Source organism: Enhydra lutris, unplaced genomic scaffold (genome assembly GCF_002288905.1).
Source record: "Enhydra lutris kenyoni isolate GAN:26980312 unplaced genomic scaffold, ASM228890v2 scaffoldscaffold42, whole genome shotgun sequence".
Taxonomy (NCBI): domain Eukaryota; kingdom Metazoa; phylum Chordata; class Mammalia; order Carnivora; family Mustelidae; genus Enhydra; species Enhydra lutris.
The window spans coordinates 14914493-14939612 of record NW_019154126.1 but is presented as its reverse complement, the minus strand read 5'-3'; the positions used below and the strand labels follow the sequence as shown (position 1 = coordinate 14939612).

General features: G+C 37.8%; 1 protein-coding gene across 1 annotated transcript in view; it reads right to left on the bottom strand.

The window, feature by feature from the left end:
* LOC111155517 (coiled-coil domain containing 7) overlaps window positions 1–25120 on the bottom strand; it is a 403110-nt gene that overhangs the window by 252659 nt on the left and 125331 nt on the right. Inside the window, exon 16 of the mRNA XM_022515688.1 lies at window positions 19312–19349. Coding sequence (XP_022371396.1) covers window positions 19312–19349 — 38 coding nt within the window. The remainder of the gene's footprint in view (window positions 1–19311; window positions 19350–25120) is intronic.

Sequence of the window (25120 nt, the reverse complement as noted above, 5' to 3'; positions counted from 1 at the left end):
GATATTTTAAATTTGGAAAACAGATTGATCCATCAAGGAGGTAGAAAATAAACCCACTGGAAGCCTCACATCAGACAAACTATTGGGTTGGAATGGACTATTTCTCAGTGATGATGTTATATACCATCACAAAAGCCCCAGAGAGGCAAATTACTTAGCCAAACTAGAATGACTAGAGCCCAGGAAGCCTCAGAGAAAAGGGATACCACAACCTCCAAGTAGGTAGGATAGCTGCATAGTCCATAGACCACTAAAGCCCTGAACTGGGAAGATTTCCTAGAAATCCTGGAGTAGGGAGGAGCCCAAGATGGTGGAGGAATAGGAGACCCAAATTTCACCTGGTCCCAGGAATTCAGCTAGATAACTAAAAAACCATTCTAAACACCTACTAACTCAACTGGAAAATGAAGAAAAGAATAGCAGCAACTCTATGAACAGAAAAGCGACCACTTTCTGGAAGGTAGGATGTGTGGAGAAATGAATCTGAGGTGACATATGGGAAGACAAACTACAGAGGGAGGCAGGCTCTGTCAACCGGCTACAAGCAAGTGACAGGGTAGTGGAGCACAAAGTCAGAACTTTTAGAAGTCTGCTCTGGTGAGGGATGTCACTCTGGTAGCTAAGAGGGTGATGGAACCCTCACTGGGACAGTGTGGTCTTGGGATCCCTGGGATCACAGGAAGATGGGGGTGCCCAAGTACAGCAAAGCTCCCAGGTATCAGAGCAGGAAATCTGGCTGCAAACAGTGAACCCAGGATTGGGCTCACAGCTCAGGACTGTCATAAACTGTGATCCATGGCACAGGTGGGCCACTGCTCTTCGAGCAGGGGACAACAAGTAGCAGAACCAGGAAGACTCCCCTTCCTGCCCCAGGGAAGACCAGTATAGGAGTGCTCCACAGAAATCTGCTGGGTTTGGAGTCCCAAATAGGGACATTCGACAGAGATAGAAATGCTCGGTCACAGGCCAGATGAGCACAGAGTGTGGCCAGAGACCAGGGAGACATAAGTGATTGACTGCTTTTCTCTGGGCACGCATTGAGGAGTGGAGTCCCCAGCTCTCTGCTCCTGTATGCCCCAGGGTGGGGGACTGGGAAGCCACCATTTTCATTCTCATCCTCCAAAGTTGTGCAGAAAGCCTTCAGGGAACAAAAGCTACAGAAAGCAAACTGGAGCAGATTACTGAGCTTGGCACCAGGAATGGCAGTGCAATTCTGCCAAGGGCAAAGACATTTGAGAATCAATGCAACTGGCCCCTCCCCCAAAAGATCACCAAAAACATCCAGCCAAGACCAAGTTTACCTATCAATGAGAACTGCAAAACTCCAGCACAAGGGGACTACATCACATAGAATTAATGGCTTCTTTCCCCATGATTCTTTATCATTCAAATTTAATTTTTTTAATTTAATTTTTTTAATTATTCTTTTCTTTTTCAATTAACTTCTTATCAATTCCTTTTTCAAAAATCCTTTTAAATTTTCTTTATTAGAGTCATATTTTAGTCCTTCATTGTATTTAGCCTTACTTTTTGAGCATGTATGTTTTTCTTTCTTTAAAATATTGGGAAGTACTTTCTCCTAACAGATCAAAATACACCCAAAATCTAGGGTATGGCTCTGTTCTATTCACCAGCCCGATCATATTCTTTTTGTTTTTCTTTTTTTTTTTTCACACCAATTTTGGGTCTCTTCTTATTTGTTTAGTCTATATTTCTTTGGTGATTTGTTTAGTGTATATTTATATTTAATATATATTTATATTTATATAAGTATATATAAGTATATATATACTTATATGTATCTTTATATTCCTTATTATTATATTATATTATAATTATATTACATTAATATTTATTTATTCTATTTCTTCTGATTTGTTTAGTGTATATTTAATGTATAGTGTATATATAAAAACTTTTAGCATTTTGTTCTCTCATTCATCTATTCTTTTCTCAAAAAAATGACAAAATGGAAAAACTCACCTCAAAAAAAAGAACAAGAGGCAGCACTGACTGCTAGGGACCTAATCAATATAGACATTAGTAAGATGTCAGATCTAGAGTTCAGAGTAATGATTATAAAGATACTAACTGGACTTGAAAAAAGCACAGAAGATACTACAGAATCTCTTTCTGGAGATATAAAATCTAACCAAGTGAAAATTAAAAAGGATATTAATGAGGTACAATAAAAAAAAATGGAGGCTCTAACTGCTAGGATAAATGGGGCAGAAAACAGAATTAGTGAAATAGAAGACCAAAAGATGGAGAATAAAGAAGCTGAGAAAAAGAGAGAGAAACAACTACTGGATCATGAGGGGAGAATTTGAGAGATGAGTGACACCATAAAGCAAAACAATATTAGAATAATTGGGATCCCAGAAGAAAAAGTGGGGGGGAAGTATATTGGAACAAATTATAGCAGAGGATTTCCCTAATTTGGGGAAGAAAACACGCATCAAAATGCAGGAGGCACAGAGAACCCCCCTCAAAAACAACAAAAAAATACGTCAATGCCCTGACATCTAATAGTAAAACTTAACAAATCTCAGAGACAAAGAGAAAATCCTGACAGCAGATTGGAACAAGAGGCCTAACCTACACTGGTAGAAATATTAGATTGGCAGCAGACCTATATCCACAGAGATGTGGCAGGCCAGAAAGGACTGGCACGATATATTCTGGGTACTAAATGAGAAAAATATGCAGCCAAGAATACTTTATCCAGATAGGCTGTCACTGAAAGTAGGAGAGATAAAAAGCTTCCAAGACAAACAGAAACTAAAAGAATTTCCAATCACCAAACCAGCCCTACAAAACATATTAAAAGGGGTCCTCTAAGTAAAGAGAGAACCCAAAACTAACATAGACCAGAAAGGAACAGAGACAATACACAGTAACAGTCACATTACAGGCAATACAATGGCACTAAATTCACAGTTTTCAATAGTTACCCTGAATGTAAATGGGCAAAATGCCCCAATCAAAAGATTCAGGGTACCAGATTGGATAAAAAAGTAACACCCATTAATATGCTGTCTGCAAGAGACCCATTTTAGACCCAAAGACAACTCCAGATTTAAAGTGAGGGGATGGAGAATATTTATTATGCAAATGGGCATCAAAAGAAAGCTGGGGTGGCAATCCTTATACTAGACAAATTTGATTTTAAACCAAAAACTGTAATAAGAGATGAGGAAGGACACTATATCATACCTAAGCGTCTATCCAACAAGATCTAAAAATTGTTAATATTTTTACCCATAACAATGGGATCAACCAATTATATAAACCAATTAATAATAAAATAAAAGAAACACATCAACATAATACAATAATACAATAATAGTAGGGGACTTTAAAACCCCCCTCATTGAAATGGACAGATCATCTAACCAAAAGATTAACAAGGAAATAAGGGCTTTAAATGACACACTGGATCAGATGGACTTCACAGATTTATTCAGAACATTCCATCTGAAAGCTACAGAATACACATTCTTTTCTAGTGCACATGGAACATTCTCCAGAATAGATCACATCCTGGGTCACAAATCAGGTCTCAACTGGTACCAAAAGATTGGGATCATTCCCTGAATATTTTCAGACTACAATGCTTTGAGACTCAAACTCAATCAGAACAGGAAAGTTGGAAAGAAGGCAGATACATGGAGGCTAGAGAGAATCCTAGTAAAGAATGAATGGGTCAATCAGAAATTGAAGAATTTCAAAATTCATGGAAACAAAGAAAAATGAAAATACGGCAGTTCAGAACCTTTGGGATGCAGCAAAAGAAGTCCTAAGAGGGAAATACATAGCCATCCAAGCCTCTCTCAAAAAAGTAGAAAAATCCGGGCGCCTGGGTGGCTCAGGGGGTTAAGCCTCTGCCTTCAGCTCAGGTTATGGTCTCAGGGTCCTGGGATCGAGGCCCGCATCGGGTTTTCTGCTCAGCAGGGAGCTTGCTTCCTCCTCTCTCTCTTTCTGCCTGCCCCTCTGCCTACTTGTGATCTCTCTCTCTCTGTGTCAAATAAATAAATAAAATCTTCAAAAAAAAAAAAGTAGAAAAATCCCAAATGCACAACCCAGTCCTGTACCTAAAGGAGCTGGAGAAAGAAGAGCTAATAAAGCCTAAACCCAGCAGGATAAGAGAAATCATAAAGATCAGAGCAGAAACTAAAGAAATAGAAACCAAAAGAACAGAAAAGATCACGAAACAAGAAGCTGGTTCTTTGAAAGAATTAATAAGACTGATAAACTCCTGGCCAGAATTACCAAAAAGAAAAGGGAAGTAACACAAATAAAATCATGAATGAAAGAGGAGAGATCACAATCAACACCCAAGAAATACAAACAATTATATGAACATATTATAAGAAAATATATGCCAACAAATTAGACAATCTGGAAGAAATGGATGCATTCCTAGAGAGTACAAACTACCAAGACTGAACCAGAAAGAAATAGAAAACCTAAACAGACCTATAATGAGCAAGGAAATTGAAGCAGTCATCAAAATTCTCCCTACAAACAAGAGCCCACAGCCAGATGGCTTCCCAGGGGAATTCTACCAAACATTTAAAGAAGAATACCTATTCTCTCTCTCTAAAAAATAGAAATGGAAGGAAAACTTCGAAACTTGTTTTATGAGGCCAGCATGCTTGATCCCAAAGCCAGACAAAGACCCCACCAAAAAGGAGAACTACAGACCAATAACCCTGATGAACATGGATGCAAAAATTCTCACCAAAATACTAGCCAACAGAATCCAACAGTACATAAAAGGATTACTCACCACAAACAAGTGGGATTTATTCCTGGGCTGCAAAGTTGTTTCAACATCCGCAAATCAATCAATGTGATATAATACTTTAAGAAAGGGGGTCGCCTGGGTGGCTCAGTGGGTTAAAGCCTCTGCCTTCGGCTCAGGTCGTGATCCCAGGATCCTGGGATCGAGCCCCGCATCGGGCTCTCTGCTTAGCGGGGAGCCTGCTTCCCTTCCTCTCTCTGCCTGCCTCTCTGCCTACCTGTGATCTCTGTCTGTCAAATAAATAAATAAAATCTAAAAAAAAAAAAAAAAAAAAAAAAAAAAGAAAGGGCAAGAACCATATGATCCTCTCAATAAATGCAGAAAAAGCATTTGACAAAGTACAGCATCATTTCCTGATTAAACTCTCCACAGTGTACGGATAGAGGGAACATAACTCAATATTATAAAAACCATCTATGAAAAACCCACAGCAGATATCATTCTCAAGGGGGGAAAACTGAGAGCTTTTACCCTAAGGTCAGGAACATGGCAGGGATGTCTACTATTACCACTGCTGGACTAGAAGTCCTAACCTCAGCAATCAAGACAACAAAAAGAAATAAAAAGCATCCAAGTTGGCAAAAAGGAAGTCAAACTCTCACTCTTCGCAGATGATATATGATATTTTATGTGGAAAACACAGATTTTCCACAACAAAACTGCTAGAATTCATACAGGAATTCAGTAAAGTGACAGGATATAAAATCAATGCACAGAAATCAGTTGCGTTTCTATACATCAACAATGAGACAGAAGAAAGAAATTAAGGAGTTAATCCCATTTACAATTGTACCCAAAACCATAAGATATGTAGGAATAAATCTAACCAAGAGGCAGAGGATTTGTACTCAGAAAACTATAAAAAAAATTATTCATTAAAAATTGAGGAAGACAGAAGGAAATGGAAAAATGTACCATGACCATGGATTAGAAAAGCAAATATTGTGAAGATGTCTATGCTACCTAGAGCAATCTATACATTCAATGCAATCCCTATCAAAATACCATCAACTTTCTTCAAAGAATGAAACAAATAATCCTATAATTTGCACAAAAACAGAAAAGACCCCAAATTGCTAGAGGAATGTTGAAAAAGAAAAGCAAAGCTGGTAGTATCACAATTCCAGACTTCAAGCTCTATTAAAAAGCTGTAATCATCAGGACTGTATGGTACTGGTACAAAAACAGACACATAGATCAATGGAACAGAATACAGAACCCAGAGATGGACCCTCAACTCCATGGTCAACTAATCTTTGACAAAGCAGGAAAGAATATCCAATGGAAAAAAGACAGTCTCTTCAACAAATGGTGTTGCGAAAATTGGACAGCCACATACAGAAGAATGAAACTGGACCATTTCCTTACACCATACACAAAATAGAACCAAAACGCTTGAAAGACCTAAATGTGAGACAGGAATCCATCAAAATCCTTGAGGAGAACACAGGCAGCATATGTTTGACCTCAGCTTCAGCAACTTCTTCCTATGCACATCACCAAAGGCAAGGGAAGCAAGGAGATAAATCTTCTGAACAGCAAAAGAAACAGTCAACAAAATCAAAAGACAACCAACAGAATGGGAGAAGATATTTTCAAATATCAGATAAAGGGCTAGTAACCAAAATCTATAAAGAACTTATCAAACTCAACACCCAAGGAACAAACTATCCAATCAAGAAATGGGTACAAGACATGAACAGATATTTCTGCAAAGAAGACATCCAAATGGCCAACAGACACATGAAAAAGTGCTCCACATCACTTGGCATCAGGGAAATACAACTCAAAATCACAATGAGATACCACCTCACACCAGTCAAATAGCTAAAATTAACAAATCTGGAAATGAAAGATAAAAATGTATCTTCTTTTCACTACATCTGTATCTTTGGGGTAAATACCCAGTAGTGTAATTGCTGGGTTGTAGGGTAACTTTATTTTCAACTTTTTGAGGAACCTCCATACTGTTTTCCAGGTTGGCTATACCAGCTTACATTATCACCAACAGTGTAGGAGGGTTCCTCTTTCTCCACATCTTCATCAACATCTGTAATTTCCAATAGTTCATTTATCCCCTTGTTAAGCAAAATAAGTTAATTAGAGAAAGAAAATTAGGGGCTCAGGGGCAAGATGGCAGAGAAATAGGAGACCCTGTTTCAACCAGTCCCCTAAAGAGAGCTAAATATCTACCAGAACACTCTGACCACCATGAAATGAGCCTGAGATGTCAGATTATACACTTCTGGATCTCTACGGGGACAGAAGACATCAGTGGAGAGGTAAAGCAGAGTGGGAATGCTCAGACTGATATCGGAAGTTAGAAAGAAGGGGGAGGAATCCAACAGAAGTGACCCATTGGAAAGTAACACCCCAATATGAAAGTGCCCTGTGGTTGAGGACCAGCATTAACTTGAGTCTGGTTAAAAGCACTCAAAAAGAGCAAAAGATCTTAAGGGGCAACTGGTGGAATCAGGCAGTCACTGGTATGTCCTAAGCTGACGGACCTAGGACGGTCACTGCCCATGATGACCTGTGCCAAAGAGAGTCCGTCAGGGGGTCCATCTGTGGTCCCTGACCCTGTGGCTTTCTGGTGCTTGCACCACCACTCGGGCTTGGTGCACTCCTGCCCATGCCTGAGAGAGTCCGGCGGGAACACCAGTCAGGATCCTTCAGCCCACAGCCTTCTGTGAACTGTGTGACCACGGGGACTGAGTGCACTACCCCCCATACCTGAGAGAACCAGGCATGAACTCTGGCTAAGGTCCCTCAGCTCGGAGCCTTCCACGGCCTGTGCCTCTGCCTGGTGTGAGTGCACCGGGCATGGGGGTGGACCCTAGACAGCTGTCCTGGCAAGGGTAGTCACCCCAGTTCGGGCTTGCCTGGACCAATATTGCTCACAGTTTTAGTGGCACGCGAGTTTTCAGAGACAAGCGGGGGCCTCAGGAGACCACAGGTGCGCAACACCTGTGGCAGGCTGCAGTGTTCAGCAGAGTTTGCAGAGGGGGAGTCTATGCATTCTGGACCACCCAGAAGGGAGCAGACTGAAGCTTCTCTCTGAGGTGGAGGTCTGGGTGCAGACAGATTGCTCTGACCCTCCAAAAAAGCCACAAAAAGCTGCCAAAGAACAAAACGTCCAGAGAGCAAAAGCCTGAAAAAACGGTTTCCACAGAGCCCAGCCCCTTGAAAGGGGGCAACTCAGCCCAAGCAGGACTGACTGAAAAACAATGTGGCAGGCCCCTCCCCCAGAAGACAAGCCAAAAGAACAAGAGGACAATAACCACAGAGTCCCCGTAAAACTGTAAAACCCCAACATCAGGGGAAAACAATATATTAAGCTCCCAGTATTGCCCCAAAACCTGTATATTTCATAGACAAAACTTTTCTTTTTTTTTTTTAATTCATTCTCACAATTCTTGTTCTTTTAATTTTTTTAACCTACTTACCATTACAACTAGAGGTTTAATACAACATATTCCATAATAACGTTTTTAACTTGAACTCTTTTCATACATATACCTGTTTCTTTTTCTTTTATTTTTTTATACATATAGATATAAGTTTCAAGGTAATCCTTTTACCCTATTCAATACTACCCCTATATATGAACCACATTTAATTTCCCTGTATCTCTGGAAAGTTGAGTCCTTTAACAAAAATAACAAGATTCACCCAGCAAGAACCAAAGTAACCTTTCTCACCCACATCTGTTAGTGTTTCTGTGTATTTGTTTTTGTATTATATAATCTTATACTTTGTACTTTGTACTCTATAAATCTTATTCTCTTATTCTTGGAGTTCATATTGGCTGGGTTTTCTCCTTTTTTTCTCTTTTTTCTTTTTGGTGGTGACTTCCAATTGCTCTGAAACTTTCCAGGGTGCACCTTGCCTAGATCATGGTTGATATATTCAGCTATACATCCCCTCAACCACCTCTCACCAAAATAACGAGGAGGAGGAAAACCCAACAGAGGAAAAATTCAGAGACTGTGCCCTCTGCCACAGCACTATTGGACATGGACATAAACAGCATGTTAGAAAGGGAATTCAGGGTAAAAAATTATCCAGACAATGGCTAGGTTGGAGAAAACCATTAGTGGCAACATAGAAAAACTCTAAGGTAAGAAGTGAGGGCTGATCTGACAGTACTAAAAAATACTATCAGTGAGATCCTATCTAATCTAAATACTCTAACAGCAAGGGTAACCCAGACAGAAGATCAAATTAGTGATCTAGAAGACAAACTGATAGAAGGATCAAGAGGAGGTCTGGTGGGATTTATCCCTGGGATGCAAGGGTGGTTCAACATTGGCAAATCAATCAATGTCACTCTTGGGTTCTTTCTTCTTTAATAGAACCCCCCCTTAATATTTCTTGTAGTGCTGGCTTGGTGGTCAACATACTCTTTTAAACCTTGCCAGTCTTGGAAGCTCTTTCTCTCTCCAGGTAGAAAGAACCAAGATGCCCTTCAACAGATGAATGGATAAAGAAGATATGGTTCATATATGCAATGGAATATTATGCCTCCATCAGAAAGGATGAATACCCAACTTTTGTATCAACATGGATGGGACTGGAGGAGATTATGCTGAATGAAATAAGTCAAGCAGAGACAGTCAATTATCATATGGTTTCACTTACTTGTGGAATATAAGTAATAACATGGAGAACATTAGGCAAAGGAATGGAAAAGTGAATTGGGGGAAATCAGAGGAAGAGAGGAACCATGAGAGACTGTGGACTCTGAGAAACAGGGTTTTGGAAGGGAGGGGGTGAGGGGACAGGTGAACCCGGCTGTGAGTATTAAGGAGGGCAGATATTGCATTGAGCACTAGGTGTGGTGCATAAAGAATGAATCTTGGAACACTGAAAAAGTAAAATAAAATTTTAAAAATAAATAATAAATATATTCGTGAAATCATAAAAATAAAGACAATTATCATATGATCTAACTGATATGTAGAATTTGAAAAACAAGGCAGAGGATCATAGGCAAAGGGAGGGAAAAATGAAACAAGAAGAAACCAGAGAGGGAGACAAACCATAAGAGACTCTTGATTTTGGGAAACAAACTGAGGGTTGCTGGAGTGGATGGGGATCAGAGGGATGGAGTGGCTGGGTGATGGGCACTGGGGAAGAGTATGTGCTATGGTAATCAGTGTAAATTGTGTAAGACTGATGAATCAAAGACCTGTACCCCTAAAACAAATAATATATTTTATGTTAATAATAATTTAAAAAAAAAGAAATCTGGAGCAGATTTGCTACTAAAGAAAAATCTGGAGCAATAAGCTTATAAGTAGGCAATTACAGCACCTTAATTACTAAAGGGAAGTTAAAGAGTCTAGGTCAGAAAAGCCTAGAGAAATTGTGACTGAAAGTTAACAGGTCATTATTAAAGCCTAAAAAGGACTTAAGAAAATTGGATGGATAAGAGATTTTATGGCTGGACTCTCTTGCAACAGAAGGGAGGAAAACTATCAGGCTGATACAAAATTTGAAATGATCTTAACAGTTACACAAGTAGAACAAACTGAGATGGAGCCGTGTCCTTTCTGTCTCTCCAGAGAGTGAGACATCAAGCATTCTAAACTTACTACTCAATCTTACATTGTATGTAAAAAGGAATTAACATAGCAGGACTGAGATTTTTATCCTTAAATAGGCCTATTACAAAGTTGGCCCATGGCTGGCATCTAGGAAGTTGCCAGGGTTCCTACTATCCCTAGCAGGATAGTAGGATAGCTCATTGTGCCCAAACTGCACAAACAATGTGGTTCACGCTGAACATCTGCTTTCCTCATGGGAATGTGGATTTTTGGTACATGGTAGGAACCGGGTGTCTGTATGACCTGCCACCAGTAAAAAACCTGGGTACTAAGTTTCTAATGAGTTTACCTGGTAGACATCGTTTCATGTGCTGTCAGAAAGAGAGGACTCTTGGATGCTTATACCTAGTGTCTTCTAAACTTTGCTTCATATACCTTTTCCCTTTGCTGATTTTGCATCGTATCCTTTTGCTATAATATCATGATAGTGACTATGTGCTGAGCCCTTTAAGTAATCCTAGTAAATCACTGTACCTAGGGATGGCCTTGGGAACCCCCAACACAGTTGCCATCAGAAGTGGGATTCACTAAAATGGCCCTTGGACTCACTAAAATATGATGAAAGCACTGTTTGGGGAAAGGAGCTATGAAAGGTTGGGATGGAATACAATGAACTTTGGGTGGCTGTGGAGTCACCTATGTTATGAAATAGCAGCTGAGAGGTAAAAGTTACCTATGGAATTTGAAAAGGATACATTCAGCCCCAAGAAAATTGGTCTGCTGGATACCCTGGCTGCTTTTCTGGTGAAATGAGGGGAAAAGATGCAGCCTAGGTGATATTTCAGATTGTTGTTCTCCCTCCAAGTGGAAGGATAAAGCACCTAAAAATACCCAAATGTGGGCTTTGGATGTACCAAAGGCTATAAAAACTAGTTTGTAGTACTCTTTTCTCCAGGTAGAAGAGGAAAAGTTTAAATCAGTTCCTAGTGCCAGAACAAAGCTTTAAATAAATCAAAGGGGGGAAAAGGTGGAGGTAAGGGTTGAAGGGGGATAGTGTTGGATGGGGAAAACTCTTAGTCTTTTCTTCACCTAGATCTGCTACAGCTATAGCATCACACTCTTCTTGAATTCCAGCTAGGATCTCCCTGCAGCTCTAATGTTAACCTTATAAATGATATTTGTATTGCTAGCATGAATTTGCAATGAGTAAAAAGAAGAATTTTTAAATGGCTTTGTATTTTGTAACTACTTCATCTGGATATACGACAAAAATTTATGTGAAATGCTGTAAGTTTTAATTTCATAAATGCTAGAGGGATCATCCTAATCAGGGGAAGCTGCAAAGAATAAGTGTTGATGGGATTTTGCTGCCAAGGGTGACTTGGAATTTAAATTCTTTGGATATTCCAAATGAAACAATGGGGCACTGGGTGGCTCAGTTAAGAATATGTCTTAGGCTAAGGTCCTAATCCTGGTGTCCTGGGATCCAGGCCATCATCAGGCTCCCCATTCAGTGGGGAGTCTTCTCCCAACTCCCTGCTTGTCCTCTCTCTCTCTCTCTCTCTCAAATAAAGAAAACCTTAACCAAAAAAAAAAAAAAAAAAAAAAAGCCAGCACAACATGAACTGTTAGCAATTTGCAGACATTCTAGTATATTGAAGACAGTGGTCAACACTGAAGAAGTACTCTTATTTTCTAGGCACATCTCATTAAGGATTTGTATGGAATCAGAAGAGACCCCGAATCGCTAAGGAAATGTTGAAAAACAAAAATAAAACTGGGGGCATCACGTTACCTGATTTCAAGCTTTACTACAAAGCTGTGATCACCAAGACAGCATGGTACTGGCATAAAAACAGACACATAGACCAGTGGAACAGAGTAGAGAGCCCAGATATGGACCCTCAACTCTATGGGCAAATAATCTTCGACAAAACAGGAAAAAATATACAGTGGAAAAAGGACAGTCTCTTCAATAAATGGTGCTGGGAAAACTGGACAGCTATATGTAGAAGAATGAAAGTTGGCCATTCTCTTACACCATACACAAAGATAAACTCAAAATGCATAAAAGACCTCAACGTGAGACAGGAATCCATCAGAATCCTAGAGGAGAACATAGGCAGTAACCTCTTCGATATCAGCCACAGCAACTTCTTTCAAGATATGTCTCCAAAGGCAAAGGAAACAAAAGCGAAAATGAACTTTTGGGACTTCATCAAAATCAAAAGCTTCTGCACAGCAAAGGACACAGTCAACAAAACAAAGAGGCAACCCATGGAATGGGAGAAGGTATTTGTAAATGACAGTACAGACAAAAGGTTGATATCCAGGATCTATAAAGAACTCCTCAAACTCAACACACACAAAACAGATAATCATATAAAAAAAATGGGCAGAAGATATGAACAGGCACTTCTCCAATGAAGACATACAAGTGGCTCTCAGACACATGAAAAAATGTTCATCATCACTAGCCATCAGGGAGATTCAAATTAAAACCACATTGAGATACCACCTTACACCAGTTAGAATGGCCAAAATTAGCAAGACAGGAAACAACATGTGTTGGAGGGGATGTGGAGAAAGGGGAACCCTCTTACACTGTTGGTGGGAATGCAAGTTGGTGCAGCCACTTTGGAGAACAGTGTGGAGATTCCTCAAGAAATTAAAAATAGAGCTTCCCTATGACCCTGCCATTGCACTACTGGGTATTTACCCCAAAGATACAGATGTCGTGAAAAGAAGGGCCATCTGTACCCCAATGTTTATAGCAGCAATGGCCACAATAGCCAAACTGTGGAAAGAACCAAGATGCCCTTCAACGGACGAATGGATAAGGAAGATATGGTTCATATACACTATGGAGTATTATGCCTCCATCAGAAAGGATGAATACCCAACTTTTGTAGCAACATGGACGGGACTGGAAGAGATTATGCTGAGTAAAGATAATTTTAAATGACAACACAATCCAGGGCCCTGTTGTTCAAATAAATTTTGGGAAGGGGATCATTATTTGGACAATACCAAAAATAAATATTCTACATACTTTACAAGAAAATTTATTAGCTCTGCAGGCCCCAACCACAAAGGACTTTCTTCCTTAAGTACTGAAGACATCACATCTATACCTAAGTGACTCTTCAAAGCATCTGCATCAACATAACTAATTTTAAAAGGAAGCTCTTACTTTAAGAAGCTATGGAAAAATTGCAGGCATCACAAAAACAAGTTTTAACTTTATATCTGCCATATTCTTTAGACTCACCAGATTATAGGTACATGACATGTAAACTAACTTTTGCTGAATGACGATTTTGACAATACTTCAAATTATTTGTCAGTTCCTGGGATTTTGAAGTTCATTCCTTTTTCCCACTGCTAATTATCACAGGCTCTTGGCCTATTATTGGGCCTTACAGGGGCAGATTTTCTCACTTTTCAAAGAAACATTCCTGTCCCCATAATGGATCTTCTCTAAACCATTTTCATAAGGTGGTACAAGCCCAGAAAATTCTCTTGAAAAAGGGACTGACTTAACACATCCAATCAAGGGCCATCCTGGTCCATAGGACGTTGGTCAAATTAATAAAATATGTCTGTGCACTGGACACCAAACCATTGACTTAGTAAGACCTTTGCCTACAAGATATGCCACCTGACAAGAAAGTATGATTCACTGATCCAACAGTTTCTCTCAAAAGTCATAAAATCTATTGAGATACTACCTTTGTCCACCAGAATAATGGTAAGTTATTAAGATCCCAAAGATTTGGACATTCTTCAAAATTAGGTGAATTTCAGGCACTTTTCATAGCCACAGAGCACACTCTTGAATTATACTTTTACAAACACTCATGAGCCATTGCTAATGGCCAGTTACATGGTCAGGCTATTAGGCTACCCAGGACAAAACTATTAAATACACATACTTTTCTGAGACACCCCCTACCCAAGGAAATAGGTAGAGCAATTTAGCAACAAACTCAATCCTTTTTTTTTTTCACGTGTACATGCCCACAAGAAGGAACTAAAAACCAAACCTAAAAGGAAAATATCTGATATAAAAAGGTCAATCAAGAATGTATGATATTCATGTCTATTATGGTCTTGGGTCCATCTCCAATCTATCCCACCATGAAGCAACTAGATGTTTAATAGGGAATTTATACAAAAGACAAAGAAGCCACTGTTGCCCAATGAGCCTATTCTACTTGCCATCTAAGCCAGTCTCTTTAAAAACAACCTCCACAGTGCTTGTCAATCCAGCTTCCCCTTGTTCCTAAGTTATAGGCTGCCATACCCTGCAAGAGCCTCTCTGCATTGGTTGAACTCCAGTGTACTTTGGAACTAAAGAGTGAAATAAAAGATTATTTCAATAAATATTATATTCCCATTCTTTTTTTTTTATTCCCTACTTTGATCTCCGTATATGAATGACAAAGCAGACTGCTCTTTAAAAGATGGACATTGTCTTTGCATCAGATTCTTTGGCAAACATCCTCTTCTAACCCTGCAGGTGACTTCTAAGAGAAAAACAGTAACTTTGCGGTCCCTGCTGAATTTATCACTCCAAAAACATGACAAGCTGGCTCATCTCCAAGAAGGAATAACAGATCTCAGTTTGTCAGGTGTGAACATGTCTGACCTTGGGAAATGTTTGGGGGGGATATCAAGGGAGATAATGAATAAATTTCTCTCTTACTGAAGACACTGTACATGTATTGTACAGATATTCCAAACAGCCTTCTTTGGCAGTCCAGAAAGTAAAGCTTATAAGGTGTGAATTTATTTATTTATGCTGGTTTTGCACCTACACCTACCCCAGGGAGGAGGGGACCCAACTAGCAGCTTTCTCCCAGATAATACTGTAGAAATTGTTATGATCAAGACGAGGTGTCAGCCAGAGCTAATGGAATGACCCATTAGTGAGACCCTCAGACAAAGAAGTAGACAGAGGAAAGACAAATCTCTGTTATGGCATGGCCCTGGTAGTTCTCTCCATTCTCCCTTCTGGTGTTTTGGCAGAGCTGGCTCACCAAGACTGTTGAATGGAAAAACAGCTCTCACTGACGCTGGCTACATTAACATACAAAATGCCTACTTCTCCAGTAGTTTTCTTTTTCTAACAAGGCCATTGCCCAAGCAGGAATCTCTCACTGTTACGTGGTTAACTAGGTGCTCTCTAGTCCCTCCTAATTCCTCTATAATTTTGTAGGGTTATGTGACGAGCAAGTCCCCCTCAGGTGCACTTTCCATGGTGAATTCGATGCACTTCCCTGCAAAATAACAGCAGCTCAGGAGTTATTACACCCTTCACTGTTTCTTAGTTTGTAAGGTTTCCTCTATAAAATCTAACTAATGTCTATAACTTGGGCCACAAGTAATATGTTTCTTGCACAACCATTAATTGAGGAAATTATAAAGTCTCCTTTAGGGATTTTAAAAAGGTAAATCTCCATTTGTAGTTTATTTTGTAAAAACTGGAAAGAGGCAAAAAATTTTTAATAGTTTTTTTATTTCATAACTAAATAATCCCTTTTCTTGATACAGAATATCTTTCTTGACCACCAATCTATATTAGCCTTCCCCGTGACTCCCTATCAGAAAGGTAGTCATATTCTCTTCATTTATTACTCTCTAAAATTATCTTGTTCATGTATTCTCACTTGTTTTTCTGCCTGTTTTCCCCACTATAATGTAAACATCACAAGAGAAGAAAGCTTATTTGTGTTATTTATCAGTAAATCCCAATGTTCAAAAGAGTACCTGACATATGAAGCTGAGAATATTTGCTGAATGATTGAGTTTAGGGAATAAATGAATGAATAAATTTAATAGCTAATCATGTAATCTATGCGGGAAATGGATACATATTGATACACTTCCTCTTTTGTATATGTTTTTGTGCTTAGTGTTGTGGGGGGAGAATTGTAGAAAAAAAAGATTTATAAAGAAGTAGGTTGGATGCATAACTCTTAAAACACCAAGAAACAGGTTACATTTTCATATCTAAAAAGTGTAAATTTCAATGCTATAAAACATTAAGAAAAGCTAATACCACGTTTGATGTGAAACACTAAATTATTAACATCTATTGTGTCTGATTAAATGTTTGCCACTAACTCATTCCCTAACCAAAACAAATCGCTAAATGTTGTAAAGCACAAAAAAAAAATGTACTTTATTGTAATCAATACCATCTGTCTGTTCAGGTGGGATCTCCTTACTTCGCTCCCATCCACTCTCTGAAGGTTTGGGAGACTTTTCCAAAGTATTTCAGAAATTCTATTAGGATCTAAGAAGTAACCCAAAATGAAGTTTGATGAATAATATTGTGCCATGTGCTTAATAGTTTGATTTTTTATTATATTTAGCAATATTCAACCTACAGCTATTAAGGGAAATTCTATAAAATCTATCAAGCTAAAACAACCTGATTCATGTCATATCTCCCTTTTATCCTCAGTTTAAACTAAAAAAAAAAAAATTACTGGTCTTTTCCTGGCACACTGTATAGATTCTAAACACCGTTGTTTTCATTTCAACTGTTCAGTCCACCTGTAACACTTGTTCCTCATATTTCCCTGTTAAAATCCAACCCACCTATCTTTCTTAAATTAAATGCTGTTACACTTAGTCCAGCCAGGAACAACTTTTCCTTCTTTTTGATGCAACTTCTTGGTAACCTTTTATAGAATGCATCTTCTGCATTTATACTGCACTTATTTTTGCACATGTTTTGTCTGCCTTACTAGAATATTTAATGTATTGAGGGCAAGGATAATACAGCTGTCATCTTTATACTCCTCATAATATCTGGCACAGTGCCTTGCCCAGCACAGACATTCAGTTTATATTTTCCTATTTGAACTAAACTGAATTGAAATAATCTTCCACCTGAAGTTAGGAAATATTATATGAATTAACACTAATGGGGTGAAAAGCCATTTAAGAAGAATTTTTTTTATATTCATTCTATTATCTTTTTCTGTTCTCGGTGTCCTATATTCCCTATCATCCTTAGTCCATTATTCCCCATCCAATCCTTCTTCCATTCTTCCACTTCCCAATCTTATTCATTAACTATGACTTATCAGCCTAGTAGAATGGGGGCTGGCAGGAGTAGTAACTCGTGGTAACACTATCATAACCCATCTATGAGATTTTTCCAAAAACTCATAGAAAGTAACTGAGACTACCTTACTCTATCTTCATAGAGGCTAGTAATTCTCTTTAAAATACTTTCGTTTAAGCCAATACTTCTACTTCCTGAGATTCAACAAATATAGTGTATCAACTTCAGCAGCAGCAACTAAATGTCCAATATTAAAACAACTTCTATGAAAAGTTATTACTTCATGTTAACAGTGACAGATTATTAGCTTTCCAGCATTTTCAAAGCCTATTACACTTCATGATGTTTCCACAGAAAAACTATAGTGGTATCCCATGATCTACCATAATCCTAACATGAATATAAGAGTATCATGCTTTATTTGTTTCTATTTCTATAGTTTATAACCCAGTTAATTTCCAATTAAAGTTGAAGATATTTACTAATACTTTTTATTACTTTTATTACTTAACTACTTATTACTTAATACTTTTCTCAAATATTCATAATACTGACCAGATATAATTATAATGTGAAGTGATAAATGACAAGCACTCTACCCATAATAAGTTTGCAAAGCAACAAATGTCTGTCTTCTTTTGAGATATTAAAAACATACTTTTAAAAATACAATCACTACAGATATTAAAATGGACCTTTTCAAAACTTCTAGCCCTTAATCACAACATTTATTACTTAATTCTTACTAATTCATCTGGGTCTGTAATCCAGAAATATTAAAAATAGTAATGAAGCAGAGAAATGCACATTTCTAGATAATTCTTTCCTCTTCTCTGCGTGGCAATCAAAGCTAAAAATTTTATATATTAAGCTATGTATAATTAAAGAATAAGTGCCTCATGTATATTGAATTCGAATTCTCAATAATTCAAGTGAATGACTGAAAGGAAACACTGCCGTAGTTTATTCTCATTGAAGATCAACCTAACTCTTATTGACAGAACTTACTGTTCCACTAATCTATCTGGTTCAGGCTTTCTGTTTCTTGACTGGTTTGTGAAAATGTCTGTGAATCCTAACAGCTTAATCAAACAGACTCACTTACTTATTAACCTGTAAGATTTAATTGGATAAATCAACAAACTTAATTATTTTATGTGCATGCATATGCATATATATAAAGTGATTAAGCAAAAATGAAATGCAAAAAAAAATTTAAGTTAGTTGTTTTATGTATTGAGGTCATGACTTCATGACGTAAGATATCCCACTCATAAGTATTTTCCTGAAAATAAATAAAAATTGTTTTCACACAAAAATCATTTTAAAAAAAGGGTCGTCATATTTGGGGCTGCCTGAGTGGCTCAGTCAGTTAAGCATCTGCCTTGGGCTCAGGTCATGATCTCAGGGTCCTTCGATTAAATCCTCCAATCCCCAATCTGGCTCCCTGCTCAGCAGGGAGTCTGCTTCTCCCTCTTCCTTTTTTCCTCCCCCCCACTAGTGTTCTCTCTCAAATAAATAAATAAAATCTTTAACAAGAAATGGATCATGTTCAGTTGCTCACTATCTGAAAATTTAATTGTTGCTCAGGATGGGGGGATGCTGGATTTTGGAAAGTGGCTTTGTACCATACCTAGTCCTTAGTTAAATTTTTCACTTAAAATTTTCTATTTTCACAGCATCCAAGTCTGTCGATCTTTGACAACATCTACAGTTTTAAACATTTTCTATTTAAAATTAGTTTTGAAGAGTACAATATTCAAGCAAAAATACAAATCAAGGAATCTTATGATACTGAATTTAGAATGGCTATTTTGCCATTTAGGTATATAAACTGATAAAGATTAGAAAAATAATATTTTTTAATGTTTTACCTTTTGTCAAGTGGGCTTCCATTTGGGACATTTGAGATCTGTGATAAAAAATACTAAATTTAAATACACTAAGCATGTACAACAAATGTTTTTACTAAATTATCTAGAAAAATATTCAAAACAGGCTTTTAAATATGATAATTTTATAAGATTAAGGTATCAAAAAAGCTAAGAAATGATCATACCTGGCACTGGAGGAAACACTGTAGAATATGAACTACTACCAAAATTATATTTCTTAATGAGTGCAAAGAGGGCTTTATGTTGATAGTAAATAAACATTATTTTAAACATATGTACTACATAATTATTTAATCTTTTCAGTATTCTTTTTGAAGTATTTATAATTCAAATGCCAAGAGTATATACTAAACTAGTGGTACTAACACACAGTATACTTAAATGATAGTATTTTTTTTAATTTAAAAAAATTATAAAATTATATTGAGAATGCATGCTCAAAATATACTTACTGAGGTGTGTGATCAAAAATATAAGAAACCAATGACCTCAAGAGTGTGATTTTATTAATAACTTATCCCTTGGGAAGATAACATGTTTTTCTATAGCATAATGGGGATTCTAGATTTTATATCCCAGGCCTGAATTTTACCTAACTCAGTTTCTTTCATACAGAGATTAGATAGCTTTATCCTTACTCACCTGTGTCAAAGATTTCTGACATTCAACAAACTAATTTTCTTTTCTTAAGGCACATTACTGGTCTATATCTCTAAGCCCCTCCTACAGTTAAATGTGATAAATTAATTATGAGAGAAAGTGGTGTGTACCACACTTCCATCCTGGTCGGTGAAAACTGACTCACATTTGGTTTTCTTCTCTAGTAGCTGGATTTCTATGCCCAATGTGGCCCAGAAAGTCAATGTCAGATGGCAAAAACTCCATATGCCAGGATACCTGAATGACCGTGTAGAGCAGGACTCCCTAACCCAAACACAGACCCTGAACTTCCTGGAAATATTTACATGAGGAAATAATTTTCTATTGTATGTGAGCTGTTACATGTTCTGGGCCTATATGTGACAAGAGTTAGCCTATATGTTAAGTAATATAACACCACGGGTTTTCATATGGGCTATGTAGATAACTAGACATAACTCAAGGAAGATAAAACCTAACATTCACATAGTGCTTCATGATATTCAAAAGCATTTGATAAACATTATCTCATTTTACTCTACCATGTTTATAAAGTATTATCAACCTCCTATAACTAAGGGTTTAACTCCTGACACATAGAAATGATAATAGGTCTTACCCTAACCTCTAATTTAAAAAAAACTCCTATTCCAATAAGCAACTTTAAAAACAGATACAAGGCGGGGGCACCTGGATGGCTCAGTGCTTAAGCCTCTGCCTTCAGCTCAGGTCATGATCTCAGGGTCCTGGGATCGAGTCCCACATCGGGCTCTCTGCTCTGCAGGGAGCCTCCTTCCTCCTCTCTCTCTCTCTCTCTCTCTCTCTCTGCCTGCCTCTCTGCCCGCTTGTGTTCTCTCTCTGTCAAATAAATAAAATCTTAAAAAAAAAAAAAAAAAACAGATACAAGGGGCGCCTGGGTGGCTCAGTGGGTTAAAGCCTCTGCCTTCGGCTCAGGTCATGATCCCAGGGTCCTGGGATTGAACCCCGCATCGGGCTCTCTACTCAGCAGGGAGCCTGCTTCCTCCTCTCTTTCTGCCTGCTTCTCTGCCTGCTTGTGATCTCTGTCTGTCAAATAAATAAATAAAATCTTTAAAAAAATAAATAAATAAATAAAAACAGATACAAAAACAAAGAAGAACTACTTCTCACATATGTCATTAAGATACACATATGACAGACGTTTTGTATAATGTAACCTAATGTCCAGTAGTAGGACTTCTAAATATTTTTCTTTCGCTCTTTTTAAATTTTAAGTTTGGATCACCAGTAGCACAGGGTGATAGCCTGGTTTCCCTATGAAGCCAGGCCCAAGAGCACTGGGAGCATACCACCTCATTAGAGAAAACCCTCTCTTGATATTAGAAATATCACAACTCCACAGCCAAATGAGGCATTGTAATGCCTAAGACAGCTATATCAGAAAAAAAAAGAAATATATTTATAGTTATAATATATAGGTAAGACCTTATGAATTATAGGATCAATACAAAGCAGTTCTTTTCTTTCTGACCACTGAAGACCAAACTGCTTAACTTAGCATTCAATTCAATGGTTTTCACAATCAATCTACTTGAAGGCAGTCTCTAAAATAGCTTCCTGTGATCCCTGTTTCATGGCATTCATGCCTGTTGTATTTCCCTCGGCTGTGTTTGGGCTGGCCCTGGTGACTACTTCCACTTCTAATGAAATGGCAAAAGTGATAGGATATCACTTCTGAGAGTAGATTCTAGCTTCCTCCCTCCCTCCCTGCTGCTTTCCCTCCTTTTCTCCCTGTTTCTGCCCTTGCTTCCATTTTGTAAGTGGCTTTATGGAAAGGCCTCCCTGGCAAGGAACTGATGTCTCCAAGCAATATATCCAGCAAATATCTGAGACCCAACAAGAGTTATATGAGTATATACTGAGCCCAGAAGTATATCCTCCTCCAGTTAGGTGTTGAGACAAATGCAGCCAAGGCCAACATTGACACTGAAAATCTGATTTTATGACTTCAACTACTGCTCAACTCTTGTTTTTCTTTAACAATTATAGTTCTGTGACTCAGATAAGATTAGATTCTTCACCAGACTCCGGAACACCCACTCAGGACCTCAATTTTCGCACATTTTTTAAGCCTTTGTTTTCACTCCTGGCTGATTGATTGAGGATCCACTGGTGAGTTCAACTCCTAAACCACTGTTCCATGCAAATGTCCACCGAAGCTAGTAGGGACAGATTTTTATTCTTAAGATTCTGAGTATACTCCAGAATCTGGTTAGAGTCTCAGATAAATGGAGGCTGGATTAGATTTCCAGGCTTTTCTATTTGTAAGAGGCTAATCTCTAAAGAACATAAGCTATGCTTGAGTCCTAGGTTTTCTGTTTAAGTATAAAGGTACCATTAGTTAAGAACAGGAGAGCTTCTCAATTGACTGAAAACCTTTGAAACCTCTCTCTTCCCATTACTAATGCTTCTCCTTCCTCTTTTTATCACCTTCAATCTCTAGTAAGGTTCTCTTGAATCCTTTGGTATGTCCCTCCTTAACCACTAATCTCCCTCATCCTTCTGCCTACCCTGCCAGACTTTCCCTTTCCCACTTGAGCCCCTCAGTTCCCTATAGTCACTTAAACATTAAACCCCCATACTCCCTATGAAGAGACCTCAAGAGACTCAGAGCCCCAAAAGCAACCATTTCAGACTGAAATGAAAGATGTTATTTGAAAAAAAAAAAAAAAAAAATTTTTTTTTTTTTTTTAATTAGCATTCTGTTCACTTGATGAGACAGATAGCCACTAGACATCTTCTTGGTCACTCACCTAAAACTTAGTCCACACCTCCATGAGATTACATATCAAGGGGCGCCTGGGTGGCTCAGTGGATTAAGCCTCTGCCTTCGACTAATGTCATGATCTCAGGGTCCTGGGTCCCACACTGGGCTCTGTGCTCAGCAGGGAGCCTGCTTCCCCCTCCTCCTCTGCCTCTCTACCTACTTGTGATCTCTCTTTTTCTGTCAAATAAATAAATAAAATCTTTAAAAAGAGAAAAAAAAATCAAAGCAAAAAAAGTCTCCTCCAGAAATACTAACAAACATGTAATCTCAGCTTGTGCTAGATGCCAGAAACACAATTCAAATAAAAATATAAAGTGAGCACTGGGTGTGGTGCAAAAACAATGAATACTGTTACACTGAAAAGAAATAAAAAATTTAAAAAAATACCAAAACAAAATATATATATATAAAGTGGAAAAAAGATGAGAGCTAGCTCTTCTATGTAAACTAGTTGATTTTGTATTATAATGTTTTACTGGTTCAAGGCTAAAATTTTAGAATGAAAGCATTAAGATCTCTTTTTGCATCTGTTTCTATGTTTGCTTATATGTGTGTGTATTATATATGTGTGTTCGATTTTCCTCCAAATGACATCACCAAATTACTTGACAAAATCTCTTAAAGGAGTTCTATCCAAATTGGCTTAGAGAGGAATGAGTGCTATCATAAATTAAATATTTCTAAGACAACTCCCAAAAATACAGAAACTAACACAAATGATTTGATGTGGGTTTTTTTTAGATTCACATAACCTGGAATATAAATTGGTAAATAAAGTTAGTTTTAAAATCATGGCTACAATAAAAGCAGGCACATATTCAGAGATGTCAGCTTTCATACATGCAGACATACAATTTTTTCTGCCTAAGTTCACTCGTCAAACAAGCTTATGTTATAGCTGCTGAATATTTACAATATAAACATAAATTTAACTTAAAAACAAAATGTAGAATAAAAATGGATTGCTTCAAAGTCACAGGATACAAAATTGATGCACAAAAGTCTACTGCATTTCTATACACTAATCATGAAGTGGCAGAAAGAGAAATCAAGGAATCAATCCTGTTTACAATTGCATCAAAAACCATAAGATAGGACGCCTGGGTGGCTCAAAGGGTTAAAGCCTCTGCCTTCGGCTCAGGTCATGATCCCAGGGTCCTGGGATTGAGCCCCGCGTAGGGCTCTCTGCTCAGCGGGGAGGCTGCTTCCCTTCCCTCTCTCTACCTGCCTCTCTGCCTACTTGTGATCTCTGTCTGTTAAATAAATAAAATCTTTAAAAAAAAAAACAAAAAACATAAGATACCTAGAAATAAACCTAACCAGGCAGGTAAAAGATCTGTGTTCTGAAAACTATAAAAAACTTATGAAAGAAATTGAGAAACACAAAAAGAAATGGGAAAACATTCCATGCTTATGGACTGGAAGAACAAATATTGTTAAAATGTATATGCCATCCAAAGCAATCTATACATTCAACATAATCCCTACGAAAATACCACCAGAATTTTTCAGAGAGCTGGAACAAATAATCCTAAAATCTGTAAAATCTGAAAAGACCCCAAATAGCTACAGGGATGTTGAAAAAGAAAACCAAAGCTCGTGGCATCACAATGCCACACTTCAAGCTCTAGTACAAAGCTGTGATCATCAAGACAATATGGTACTAGCACAGGAACAGACACATAGATCAATGGACCAAAATAGAGAACCCAGAAATGGATCATCAACTCTACAGTCAGCTAATCTTTGACAAAGCAGGAAAGAATACCCAATGGAAAAAAGACAGTCTCTTTAAAAAATGGTGTTGGGAAAATTGGACAGCCACAAGCAGAAGAATGAAATGGGACCATTTCCTTACACCATACTAAAAAATAAATTCAAAATGGATAAAAGACCTAAATGAGAGAAAGGAAACCATCAAAATCCTAGGGAGGAACACAGCTAGCAACTTTTCTGACCTCAGCCACAGAAACTTCTTGCTAAACACCTCTCCAAAGGCATGGGGAAAAAAAGGAAAAATAAACTGTTGGGACTTCATCAGGATAAAAAGTCTCCACACAGAGAAGGAAAAAACAAACAAAACTAAAAGGTAACCTATGGAATGGGAGGAGATATTCACAAATGACATATCAGATAAAGGGCTACTATACAAAATCTATAAAGAACTTATCAAACTCAACACCCAAAAAAAATAATCCAGTCAAGAAATGGGTAGAACACATAAGTGGACATTTCTCCAAAGAAGAAACACAAATGGCTAACAGACACATGAAAAAATACTCAGTATCACTCAGGATCAGGGAAATACAAATCAAAATCACAATGAAACCACTTCACACCAGT